At 35.7% G+C, this 14406-nt stretch overlaps 1 protein-coding gene across 1 annotated transcript; it reads left to right on the forward strand.

The window, feature by feature from the left end:
• The first annotated feature begins 250 nt into the window (after window positions 1-250).
• Window positions 251-703, forward strand: LOC149201219 (protein BIG GRAIN 1-like B). Its single transcript, XM_089401227.1, has one exon. The coding sequence runs from the start codon at window positions 251-253 to the stop codon at window positions 701-703; it is 453 nt and encodes a 150-aa protein (XP_089257353.1).
• The last annotated feature ends 13703 nt before the right edge of the window (window positions 704-14406 follow it).

A 14406-nucleotide genomic window follows, 5' to 3' on the forward strand; every position in this document is an offset into this window, starting at 1 on the left:
AGCTCGGAAGGATTCCAAGAAGCCCAAGAAGCCAACTTCTCCAGGCAAGAAGCTCACAAATTTTCTCAATTCACTGTTTATGGCTGGCAGTACCAAGAAATTGAAGTTTTCATTATTTTCGTCTGTAAGTGACTCCAATTCATATGATTCTTTTGAGAAAAAACCCACCTCTGTTGACTCATCTTCTTCTTCAGTACAATCTAGGCCATGTTTGAGTAAAACATCCAGAGGATCGAAGAACAGGAGTGGGATGAGTCAAAGATCTGTGACTTTCTATCCAACAAGTGGAACTTTGGATGAGGACTCTAACCCCTCTGGGGACAAGTATCTCCATAAGCCGAATTCTGTTAATAATCTACATACATATCCATCTACAGATGCATACAAGCTTTCACTACTCAACAAAGAATTGCAATTTCATATTCTTGAGGAGGACTGGCATGTAACAGCAGCAAAGGACATAATTACTAAGTATCAAAAATCAAGGAGCATTATGGAAGTTGTGGTAATTAAGGGTCTTGACAAACAAGACGAAGAGGAGGAAGACGATGACGATGTCAGTTGTTCAAGTTCTGACCTGTTTGAGCTGAAGAATTTGGCAGAAATCGACAAGAACATGAGTGTGTACCAAAAAGAGCTTCCTGTATATGGGACTACTCATTTGGAGACCAATAAAGCCATTGCAAGGGGATTGATTGTTTGATGAAGAAATAGTGCTCTGTAATCCCTAATATTAATCTTGACATTCGTAACGCAGTGTGTGGCAAAGATGTAGGTTCTCTGAAAATTTCAAATTTTTACAAACTCCCATGCATAAATTGTGTAAGCTTTGGTAAATAGAGGTTTTTAGTGACAACCATCGATTATACTCTGCACCCATTATGTATGATATGAATAAACAACATCTGCTTGTTGTTACTGGATGCCATTGAGCCATCTTAGCTCATGGAACTTGCCATAATCTTATGGTTGGTCTGAGGGCAGGTTGCTTATTTGTAAATTGACAGCTGGTCTGGGGCAGGTTGCTCAGGATATAATTTCTAAGTTGACAGCTGGTCTGAGGGTAGGTTGCTTATTTCTAAGTAGACACTAAAAGTGTCTGATAGGTGACCGTGAGTTTGGCACAAGTAGACTCAGCCATTGTGGTTGTGTAATGCCATACAAGCAATATATATGCGTGTAGTGCAGATACAGATATACAATGCTTCTTGTTCAGATGTTCCACACTATATATCTCTGCTTATATAGTCAAATAATCATTATATAGGTGGGTGCATATTGTTAGCAGGGTTGTCAAGGTTTTAGCATGACCATCTCTAGTCGAGACAGAAAACATAACTGGAAATCCAAGAAATAAAAAGAGAAATGATGTGCATCGTACCACTATATATATATATAGATATATAATTATTTATGCTCTTATTATTCATTCTATTTCCCAAATGTCCTTCACAATAATCATCCATAGAATTTGCAATATAGAAAGTGAATACATTCTTATAAATCCCTGGACATCTTATTATTTTTGCAACCACCAAAAATTTACTAATAAATAGCAAGATTATTGATAAATGAGAGGTTTGAAAACATTAGAACTACTTTTACATTTTAAAATGTAACAAAAAAGGGTTAAAAAATGCTAGGTAAACTATTCCAGAAATCATTAATGGTATGAATGCAAAAGCAAAAGACATTATAGAAACATTATATAAGTCACTATAAACATGGAAACGTTAAAACAAGAAATTAATGCACAAATAAATGTAAACTCTTTAGGGTTTTTTATACCATTTGTTTTTTCATTATCATTATCAGTGGTAGTTTGATGAGCCCGTAGAGTGGTGACATAGAGTTAATTTTTTAATCAGTTGATTGTATTCTAATTTTTTATTATTTTTATATTTTTCAAAGTAGTTTTTTCTTGGATTGTTTTTCTACATCATTAAATGTATAATTACGATTATTTAAGATTACTACAAAGTTATGAAAGTCGATCTATTTGAAAGATATTTTTTTCGTTTGGAAAGAGGATGTGCAAAGGTTCTTCTTACACCTCTTCTTTATTAGTTTGTGATGGTTTTAATTCTCATTGCTAGGCCATATTCCAAATTTCTGTAGTAGGGATTTTCTTTGGAGGGATCCCTTCTAGTGGGGCCATGATTTCATGATTTTCCTTGATTAGTTGAGGGGTTAACTTAGCCAAGAGGTTCTAACTTCTCGTTGTAATCAACAAAGCATTAAATAGTTTGCTTAAGAAAGTTTTCTTCATGATCCTATTTGTCATTTGATTTTGCTGGACTCCATAAATCTAGAAAGACATTGACACTATTCTTTATTTCCCCCATCACCATTTTCCCTATTTCCATAAAAACCTAAAATATCTATAAAAAAATTCATTGAGGCTACCATTAACATGACACTCTTTTAACTAAGCCTTCCTTTAACACCACCTTTTGCTCTTTTAACTAAGCTTCCCTTGAGTCAAAGGAGAGCTAATCTAAAGTTCTAAAGTGAGAGAACAAAAGTTGTTGTCGTGACAATGGGTGATATTCCTAAAAGGTTTATATCATATTATGCATTATGTTATGGGGCTTTTTCATGCGTGTACAATTTGAGAGATAACAAACATCTTAGAAAAGCTTATATTTTTATTAAGTTTAACAACATGAAAATTAACTCAATTAACATACAAAAATAACATGAATCATAGAAAATGATTTATAATATTGTTAAACTTAATTATATAAAATGAATATCTATATCATTAATAACTTGGAAAAAATATGTAATGTTGTTAATTTTTAATAACATTAACAAAAACCAATATTGCTAGATCTAATAACATGGAAATAATGCATATAGTAAGTGTTAAAACTTCAAGTCCATAATATGGACTTTTCAAAATTTCAAGTGTTCAAATTAAGTAGGAAATCATAAATGATGCATAGTTAAAAATTTTATTAAATTTATGAAATATTATGTAGAACAAACATATTTAGGCAAAAAAGGTCTAAGGTTAGTTGTAATATATCATGGTCAAGACCAAAATAGATGTATTAAGGGAATTAAGTGAAGCTTGCAAAATCTCAGTGCATTATCGTGCATGTATTTATATGGTATGACTTTGGATGTTAAGATAATTAGTTTGTTATGAAGATAAATGTTACGATAATTAAGACATTGAAATTATTGAAGTCAATCTTTATGATCCCAGGTCAAAGCTAACCACTAGATATTAAGAAAGAAACATATTTATCTTTGAGCACGTTATACAAAAGTCAACAACATAAGTGCCCTCATACAAGATGATTAAAATGTGTCCCAATAAATGAACATTGAATTGCCTATATTTATTAAAAATGACAAGCCATGCATAAGCCTCCACAAAAATATGAGTTTGAGAAGAACTACTAACCAAGTATATGAATTTTTCTTAAGCATCACTCTGGCATTGAGATAGATGGATATAATTATCTATTTTCAATTTTAGGGTGCATAACACTAATAAATTAGAAATTGTTAATATTTGTGGAAGATGAGGAGACAAGGAGACAAATCTAATTGATGTTGCAAAACTAACAAAATTTTAGTTATATAATGAACATGCACAATATATGAAAACTTCCCTTGTGGTTGATCACTCATTCATTTGATCATGAATTAATTAACTGATCACAAAAGCTATGGATTACTATGTAAACTTGTATTAGAACTCTAACAAAGATACATTTCTATGCTTATGAATCAATTATATGAATTAAACTTAATTTATATTGAATATATAAATAATTATTTCATGGGAGGACAGGAGAATGTCAGGCAGGTTGGATCAAGTTGTGTAACATGTGTGAGGTTGAGAAATTATGAGTGTATATTGTAGCAGTTTCAGATTGTTATGGACATTGAATGAGATTGTTTTGGAGTCATTGTCATTGGTAATGTGTATCCTTGTAATAACCTGCCTTTGAGCTTTCAAGGATCTTGATTGCATAGTATCATAGATTGCATGGCTTTCTGGGACTCGAATGAAAAGTGGATTAATCATTCCAAGAGATTTAACAGATAGTTATGAGGTGTCCATGGAAGTTTAATCATCAATGTTTCTGAATGGATGATTCTCTAAATGCTAGGTATATGTATCTTTTATCACTTTTATATGAAGACAAGGATTTTAGGAGAATGAGCATGGCTTGTCGATATTAGTATATTATGAGTCTTCCACATTTCTAGGTTGTATGTATTGTTAGAGATTGGGGGTTGAATAACAGACATAGGCTGGCACCCCTTTTGGTCATGTCTCTAGTGCTAGGACGAGTCATCTCACACATCTCTCTGGAATGCTCCTGTCCCTGGTACCAGAGATCTTACGTATATTTTTACTATTTCTAATTGCACTTTACATCCTCTATTTGATTATGGTACTACACTAGTGGACACCACATAGGAGGCCTCATGTTTGTTTGTTTGATTATGGTATCTGCATTGTATATGCGCAAATTCCATATACAGAAATTACGCATATACGGAAATTATGCATATGAACGGCCTTCAGTAATAATCCTCTGCTGCAATTGCTTCATTTCCAGCTCGAGAGCTTCTTGAGCCTAGAAGATATTACCAAGAGAAGTGTGATTCTAGAGTTTGATCTTGCTTTTGAGGTGCTTAAGCTTTTGCTGGAATTGGAACATTTTTGAACCTGGAGGAGGGGAAAAATTGTTCCATTCTGAATTGATTAAGCCTTGGAAATCCGGATGAGACATCCAGAAAGCCTTAAAGCGGAATGGTCTGCGGATCAGATTGCTAGGACGCGAGCAATGGAGGGAGATGGGCCAGTGATCAGATCCCGAAAGAGCCAAAATGGAGGCTGCAAAGTCTCCACCAAGATTAATAGCATTGTCTGAGAGCAAGAACCTGTCCAGACGAGAAGCGATCTGCTGCTTACCTTCTCTCCTGTTGTTCCAAGTAAATACACCATTATTGAAGGGTAGGTCGATGAGCTAGTTGTTCTGAGTGAAGTCCTTTAGGGGTATCCCTTCCTGACTTCCTCTGCATCTTCCTCCCTTTTTTTCTTCCAGCCTAGTAATCATGTTAAAGTCTCCTCCAGAAATCCATAAAGGGTGCGGCCTGTCATGGTTGATTGCAGAGAGAGTGTTAAGGATTCCGGCTTTAAGCGATGCCTCCTGTGGAAAATATACATTGGTTGAGAGCCCGTGTATATTTGTCCCGATGATGTGAAAGGTTGCTTGTAGGAAATTCCTACTTGCGTGGATATTGTCTAGCTTGATTGCTCGGGAGTCCCAGACAATTGTCAGACCTCCAAAAGCCCCATCAGCATCCACTGTAGCATTGAACCTTCCTAGCCATACTTTTGCTGCAAATCTATCTAGTGCACTTGAATTGCATTTGGTTTCTTGTAAGAAAAGGATTTGAGGTTTTTCTTGCTTTATCATGTTTTTAAGGATTCGATTTTTCCCTGGGCCATTGAGCCCTCTTATATTCTGTGGAATCTGCCTGTTTCAAGTGTTTATCTTTCATCAACTCTGTCTCGGGTGGAGTGGGAGAATCCAAGCTTGGGTCAGTTTGGTTAGCTATGACTTCAAAGCTGTTGCTTGTAGAGGGCTTGGAGGAGCTGGTATATTGCATTTTGGAGTTTGAGGCCTGTTTCTTGAGGGATTTCCTGCGATTTGCTACTTTGGTAAAGCCATTTGCCTCAAATGAATCCAGTCCAGAGGTCGGAGAGGGTTTTTGAGTTAAATGGCAGTCCATATACAGAATTGCGCATATACGGAAATTGTGCATGTACGGAAGATATGCACACAATTTCCGTATATGCGCAATTTCTGTATATGGAATTTGCGCATATACGATGCAAATGCGTAAACGACGTTCATATATAGAGCATATGCACATACAGGAAAATTAAAGATATATGGAAGATATGCGTATATCTTACGTATATGCCCAATTTCCGTATATGCGCATATCTTCTGTATATGCACAATTTCCGTATATACACAATTTAGGTATATGAAATTTGCGCGTATACGATGCAGATACATAAACGAAGATATGTACGAATTCCATATACAGAAATTGCACATATACGGAAACTATGCATATACGGAAGATGTGCGCATATACGGAAACTGGGCATATACGGAAGATATGCGCATGTATTCTGTATATCCCTAACTTTCTGTATGTGCATATCTTCCATATATGCACGTCGTTCTTGTATCTACATTGTAGATGCGTAAATTCTATATACAGAAATTGCGCATATACGGAAACTGTGCATATACGGAAGATGTGCGCATATACGATAACTCCATCCAAGATCACCACCAAGAGAAAACATAGTTTCTTGAGTCCAGTAAATAAAAAGAGGCGATGTGGTCGCAAGTCAAAATCAGGGACAGATATTCTACAATTTGAAAGGGTTGGACGAGTTCATGCAAGGAAAAAAAGAATGGATGAACAATTGGAGTCATCTTCTCAAAAACAAGGACATGTGGACCACGCGCCTGAGATAATTCAAGATTCTATTATACCCAATATTGGTATGGAAATTTCATGCTATGCATTGTTTTACGTTAAATGCGATATATTATCATGTTCAACACATTTGCATGACTATATGAACTATTTTTATTGTTACAGCTGAGGGACCCACATCTCACAACATTCCAAGTTGTCGAATTCGTTTATTCGATGAACATGCTACTGAAAAAAGATCTAGCATTGGGAACACTGCTTCAACGATTAACACCCCAATATCCTCCCCAAGGGTGCTCCCCCCTATTGTTGAACAAATTAAGATGTATCATCGCCCATACCCACCACCTTCTTCCTCCATAAATTCTTCCATGCCTATAACCACCTCTGTAATACCTTCCCAATGCTCACCCCTACCCTTCAATCATCCACCATTCTCATTTTTTCAATCATCCACCCTTAACATTCCAATTTCCCCCCCTAGGTTAATCCCCCGGCCTACAGTGATTCCCACTATTGTACAACCGGTGGGGGTGTATCGTCGCCCGCACCCACTACCTTTTCCCTATTTCACATCCACCATGCCTTTATCCAGCGCCCCTGAACCATGCCTATATCCGTCACCAAGTGCTCCGACATCTACCCAGGAAGGGTTGTCTTCTCCATTGCCTCAAATCCTCACGGTGAGAATGAGTATTTGATCAAATGTAGTAAATGAGAATAAAAAATTTAGTTATTTCCTAGAATAATTAGAGATCTATGTATTTTTTTTAATTTTAAATTTCTGGCATTTAAAAAATATTGATAACACAACCAAAATATATATATATATATATAGAGGTTATAAATTAAATATTTCAATATGGAGAGTTGAGTGATTTGATGTTTATTTCAAAAATTATTTACTAATAATCAAGATTGCAAAAACATTTTGACATGGAAAATAGAATTTATAACAAATATTTTAATGAACTTATGAAGTATATATTTCAATGTCAAATATATACATATTACATATCTTCCGTATATGCCCAGTTTCCGTATATGCACACATCTTCCGTATATGCCCAGTTTCCGTATAGGCGCACATCTTCCGTATATGCCCAGTTTCCGTATATGCGCACATCTTCCGTATATGCCCAGTTTCCATATATGCACACATCTTCCGTATATGCACACATCTTCCGTATATGCCCAGTTTCCGTATATGCGCACATCTTCCGTATATGCCCAGTTTCCGTATATGCGCACATCTTCCGTATATGCCCAGTTTCCGTATATGCACACATCTTCCGTATATGCCCAGTTTCCGTATATGCGCACATCTTCCGTATATGCCCAGTTTCCGTATATGCGCACATCTTCCATATATGCCCAGTTTCCGTATATGCGCACATCTTCCGTATATGCCCAGTTTCCGTATATGCGCACATCTTCTGTATATGCCCAGTTTCCGTATATGCGCACATCTTCCGTATATGCCCAGTTTCCGTATATGCACACATCTTCCGTATATGCACACATCTTCCGTATATGCCCAGTTTCCGTATATGCGCACATCTTCCGTATATGCCCAGTTTCCGTATATGCGCACATCTTCCGTATATGTCCAGTTTCCGTATATGCGCACATCTTCCGTATATGCCCAGTTTCCGTATATGCGCACATCTTCCGTATATGCGCACATCTTCCGTATATGCCCAGTTTCCGTATATGCGCACATCTTCCGTATATGCCCAGTTTCCCAGTTTCCGTATATGCGCACATCTTCCGTATATGCCCAGTTTCCCAGTTTCCGTATATGCGCACATCTTCCGTATATGCCCAGTTTCCGTATATGCGCACATCTTCCGTATATGCCCAGTTTCCGTATATGCGCACATCTTCCGTATATGCACAGTTTCCGTATATGCGCACATCTTCCGTATATGCCCAGTTTCCGTATATGCGCACATCTTCCGTATATGCACAATTTCGGTATATGCACACATCTTCCGTATATGCCCAGTTTCCGTATATGCGCACATCTTCCGTATATGCCCAGTTTCCGTATATGCGCACATCTTCCGTATATGCCCAGTTTCCGTATATGCGCACATCTTCCGTATATGCCCAGTTTCCCAGTTTCCGTATATGCACACATCTTCCGTATATGCCCAGTTTCCGTATATGCACACATCTTCCGTATATGCCTAGTTTCCGTATATGCGCACATCTTCCGTATATGCCCAGTTTCCGTATATGCACACATCTTCCGTATATGCACACATCTTCCGTATATGCCCAGTTTCCGTATATGCGCACATCTTCCGTATATGCCCAGTTTCCGTATATGCACACATCTTCCGTATATGCCCAGTTTCCGTATATGCGCAGTTTTTGTATATGCACACATCTTCCGTATATGCCCAGTTTCCGTATATGCGCACATCTTCCGTATATGCCCAGTTTCCGTATATGCGCATAGTTTCCATATATGCGCAATTTCTGTATATGGAATTTGTACACATCTTCCGAAGATGTGTGCATATACGGAAACTGGGCATATACGGAAGATGTGTGCATATACAAAAACTGCGCATATACGGAAACTGGGCATATACGGAAGATGTGTGCATATACGGAAACTGGGCATATACGGAAGATGTGCGCATATACGGAAACTGGACATATACGGAAGATGTGCGCATATACGAAAACTGGGCATATACGGAAGATGTGCGCATATACGGAAACTGGGCATATACGGAACTGGGCATATACGGAAGATGTGTGCATATACGGAAACTGGGCATATACAAAAGATGTGCGCATATACGGAAACTGTGCATATACGGAGGATGTGCGCATATAAGAAAACTGGGCATATACGGAAGATGTGCACATATACGGAAACTGGGCATATACGGAAGATGTGCGCATATACGGAAACTGGGCATATACGGAAGATGTGCGCATATACGGAAACTGGGCATATATAGAAGATGTGCGCATATACGGAAACTGGGCATATACGGAAGATGTGCGCATATACGGAAACTGGGCATATACGGAAGATGTGCGCATATACGGAAACTGTGCATATACGGAAGATGTGCGCATATACGGAAGAATTGCGCATATACGTAAACTGTGCATATCTGGATGAGGAAGATCTTGGTTGGTTTATTTGGTCAACAGATGGATCCAACTATGGTTTACTGCAATGATCAGAGTTGTATCAAACTCTCTAAAAATCAAAATTTTCATGATCAATCCAAGCATATTGATATTCGATATCATCATCTCAGAGATTGTGTATTGAGGCGGATTATGTTGTCAGAGTACATTCCCACGAGGGACCAGGATGCTGACATTTTGACAAAGGCATTTTCAAGATGTAAATTCGAGTTTCACAGAGGCAAGATCGGGGTAGCTGATAATCCCTTTCTTGTTGAGAGAGAGTGTTGAGAAATGGCAACAAGAAATTCCAGTTTAATTTGTCCTTGAATTAAACTGAGAATGAAAATCGAATTCTATTCTCATATCAACTTGTAAATAGTTAATTAAGATTAATTAACTTAATTAGCTTAGGAATTTTGAGTTGTAAGTATTTTTGTAGTCATATATATGTTCTCCCTAAGTTTCAGGGGTCAACTATGTATTTAAATTGAGTTGGAAATTAGATCACTTAGTTTACTAAGTTATGTTCAGTGAAATTAGTTCCAAACTATTTGTGGAACTAATAGAGATTTAACAGTTCGTTGGTGCACTAGTGCATCCACAAGTGTCACTCTAGTTAACTGAATATTCCCTCATCAGAAACTCATGCATGTCGATTTTGAGAAATACCTAGTTGAGACTAGAGTGCAGGGACAATGTACTATCAATTGTGTGATTTACTGAGTTGTAAATATCATGCATGCAATCAAAGAATAACTTATGTTTGGATTGCGTAGTTTTGGAAGCATTAATTCCCTTTAAATGCGTGTTATTCATACTATGAGTTACACAATAGATTAGGGGCTTGGAGAGCTACAGAATTAGCTAGCTAGCTTATGAGCTGAGACAGTTGAGCATACTTGTGCCAGGGACAGGAGAATTCCAGAGAGATGTGTGAGATGACTCGTCCTAGCACTAGAGACATGACCAAAAGGGGTGCCAGCCTATGTCTGTTATTCAACCCCCAATCTCTAACAATACATACAACCTAGAAATGTGGAAGATTCATAATATACTAACATCGACAAGCCATGCTCATTCTCCTAAAATCCTTGTCTTCATATAAAAGTGATAAAAGATACATATACCTAGCATTTAGAGAATCATCCATTCAGAAACATTGATGATTAAACTTCCATGGACACCTCATAACTATCTGTTAAATCTCTTGGAATGATTAATCCACTTTTCATTCGAGTCCCAGAAAGCCATGCAATCTATGATACTATGCAATCAAGATCCATGAAAGCTCAAAGGCAGGTTATTACAATGATACACATTACCAATGACAATGACTCCAAAACAATCTCATTCAATGTCCATAACAATCTGAAACTGCTACAATATACACTCATAATTTCTCAACCTCACACATGTTACGCAACTTGATCCAACCTGCCTGACATTCTCCTGTCCTCCCATGAAATAATTATTTATATATTCAATATAAATTAAGTTTAATTCGTATAATTGATTCATAAGCATAGAAATGTATCTTTGTTAGAGTTCTAATACAAGTTTACATAGTAATCCATAGCTTTTGTGATCAGTTAATTAATTCATGATCAAATGAATGAGTGATCAACCACAAGGGAAGTTTTCATATATTGTGCATGTTCATTATATAACAAAAATTTTGTTAGTTTTGCAACATCAATTAGATTTGTCTCCTTGTCTCCTCATCTTCCACAAATACTAACAATTTCTAATTTATTAGTGTTATGCACCCTAAAATTGAAAATAGATAATTATATCCATCTATCTCAATGCCAGAGTGATGCTTAAGAAAAATTCATATACTTGGTTAGTAGTTCTTCTCAAACTCATATTTTTGTGGAGGCTTATGCATGGCTTGTCATTTTTAATAAATATAGGCAATTCAATGTTCATTTATTGGGACACATTTTAATCATCTTGTATGAGGGCACTTATGTTGTTGACTTTTGTATAACGTGCTCAAAGATAAATATGTTTCTTTCTTAATATCTAGTGGTTAGCTTTGACCTGGGATCATAAAGATTGACTTCAATAATTTCAATGTCTTAATTATCGTAACATTTATCTTCATAACAAAATAATTATCTTAACATCCAAAGTCATACCATATAAATACATGCACGATAATGCACTGAGATTTTGCAAGCTTCACTTAATTCCCTTAATACATCTTTTTTGGTCTTGACCATGATATATTACAACTAACCTTAGACCTTTTTTGCCTAAATATGTTTGTTCTACATAATATTTCATAAATTTAATAAAAATTTTAATTATGCATCATTTATGATTTCCTACTTAATTTGAACACTTGAAATTTTGAAAAGTCCATATTATGGACTTGAAGTTTTAACACTCACTATATGCATTATTTCCATGTTATTAGATCTAGCAATATTGGTTTTTGTTAATGTTATTAAAAATTAACAACATTACATATTTTTTCCAAGTTATTAATGATATAGATATTCATTTTATATAATTAAGTTTAACAATAGTATAAATCATTTTCTATGATTCATGTTATTTTTGTATGTTAATTGAGTTAATTTTCATGTTGTTAAACTTAATAAAAATATAATCTTTTCTAAGATGTTTGTTATCTCTCAAATTGTACACGCATGAAAAAGCCCCATAACATAATGCATAATATGATATAAACCTTTTAGGAATATCACCCATTGTCACGACAACAACTTTTGTTCTCTCACTTTAGAACTTTAGATTAGCTCTCCTTTGACTCAAGGGAAGCTTAGTTAAAAGAGCAAAAGGTGGTGTTAAAGGAAGGCTTAGTTAAAAGAGTGTCATGTTAATGGTAGCCTCAGTGAATTTTTTTATAGATATTTTAGGTTTTTATGGAAAAAGGGAAAATGGTGATGGGGGAAATAAAGAATAGTGTCAATGTCTTTCTAGATTTATGGAGTCCAGCAAAATCAAATGACAAATAGGACCATGAGGAAAACTTTCTTAAGCAAACTATTTAATGCTTTGTTGATTACAACAAGAAGTTAGAACCTCTTGGCTAAGTTAACCCCTCAACTAATCAAGGAAAATCATGAAATCATGGCCCCATTAGAAGGGATCCCTCCAAAGAAAATCCCTACTACAGAAATTTGGAATATGGCCTAGCAATGAGAATTAAAACTATCACAAACTAATAAAGAAGAGGTGTAAGAAGAACCTTTGCACATCCTCTTTCCAAACGAAAAAAATATCTTTCAAATAGATCGACTTTGATAACTTTGTAGTAATCTTGAATAATCGTAATTATACATTTAATGATGTAGAAAAACAAACCAAGAAAAAACTACTTTGAAAAATATAAAAATAATAAAAAATTAGAATACAATCAACTCATAAAAAAAATGACTCTATGTCACCACTCTACGGGCTCATCAAACTACAACTGATAATGATAATGAAAAAACAAATGGTATAAAAAACCCTAAAGAGTTTACATTTATTTGTGCATTAATTTCTTGTTTTAACGTTTCCATGTTTATAGTGACTTATATAATGTTTCCATAATGTCTTTTGCTTTTGCATTCATACCATTAATGATTTCTGGAATAGTTTACCTAGCATTTTTTAACCCTTTTTTGTTACATTTTAAAATGTAAAAGTAGTTCTAATGTTTTCAAACCTCTCATTTATCAATAATCTTGCTATTTATTAGTAAATTTTTGGTGGTTGCAAAAATAATAAGATGTACAGGGATTTATAAGAATGTATTCACTTTCTTTATTGCAAATTCTATGGATGATTATTGTGAAGGACATTTGGGAAATAGAATGAATAATAAGAGCATAAGTAATTATATATATATATATATATATATATATATATATATATATATATAGTGGTACGATGCACATCATTGCTCTTTTTATTTCTTGGATTTCCAGTTATGTTTTCTGTCTCGACCAGAGATGGTCATGCTAAAACCTTGACAACCCTGCTAACAATATGCACCCAGCTATATAACGATTATTTGACTATATAAGCAGAGATATATAGTGTGGAATATCTGAACAAGAAGCATTGTATATCTGTATCTGCACTACACACATATATATTGCTTGTATGGCATTACACAACCACAATGGCTGAGTCTACCTGTGCCAAACTCACGGTCACCTGTCAGACACTTTTAGTGTCTGCTTAGAAATAAGCAACCTGCCCTCAGACCAGCTGTCAACTTAGAAATTAGATCCTGAGCAACCTGCCCCAGACCAGCTGTCAGTTTACAAATAAGCAACCTGCCCTCAGACCAGCCATAAGATTATGGCAAGTTCCATGAGCTAAGATGGCTCAATGGCATCCAGTAACAACAAGCAGATGTTGTTTATTCATATCATACATAATGGGTGCAGAGTATAATCGATGGTTGTCACTAAAAACCTCTATTTACCAAAGCTTACGCAATTTATGCATGCGAGTTTGTAAAAATTTGAAATTTTCATAGAACCTGCAACTTTGCCAGACACTGCGTTACCAATGTCAAGATTATTATATTAGGGATTACAGAGCACTATTTCTTCATCAAACAATCAATCCCCTTGCAATGGCTTTATTGGTCTCCAAATGAGTAGTCTCATAAACAGGAAGCTCTTTTTGGTACACGCTCATGTTCATGTCGATTTCTGCCAAATTCTCCAGCTCAAACAGGTCAGAACTTGAACAACTGACATCGTCATCGTCTTCCTCCTCTTC

This window comes from Pinus tabuliformis, chromosome 2_1 (genome assembly GCF_031772625.1).
Source record: "Pinus tabuliformis cultivar Carrire ecotype Pingquan chromosome 2_1, CPIR1, whole genome shotgun sequence".
NCBI lineage: Eukaryota > Viridiplantae > Streptophyta > Pinopsida > Pinales > Pinaceae > Pinus > Pinus tabuliformis.

Excerpts from the sequence above, each read along its gene's own strand:
- LOC149201219 (XM_089401227.1), top strand. The coding sequence starts at position 251 with ATGAGTCAAAGATCTGTGACTTTCTATCCAACAAGTGGAACTTTGGAT.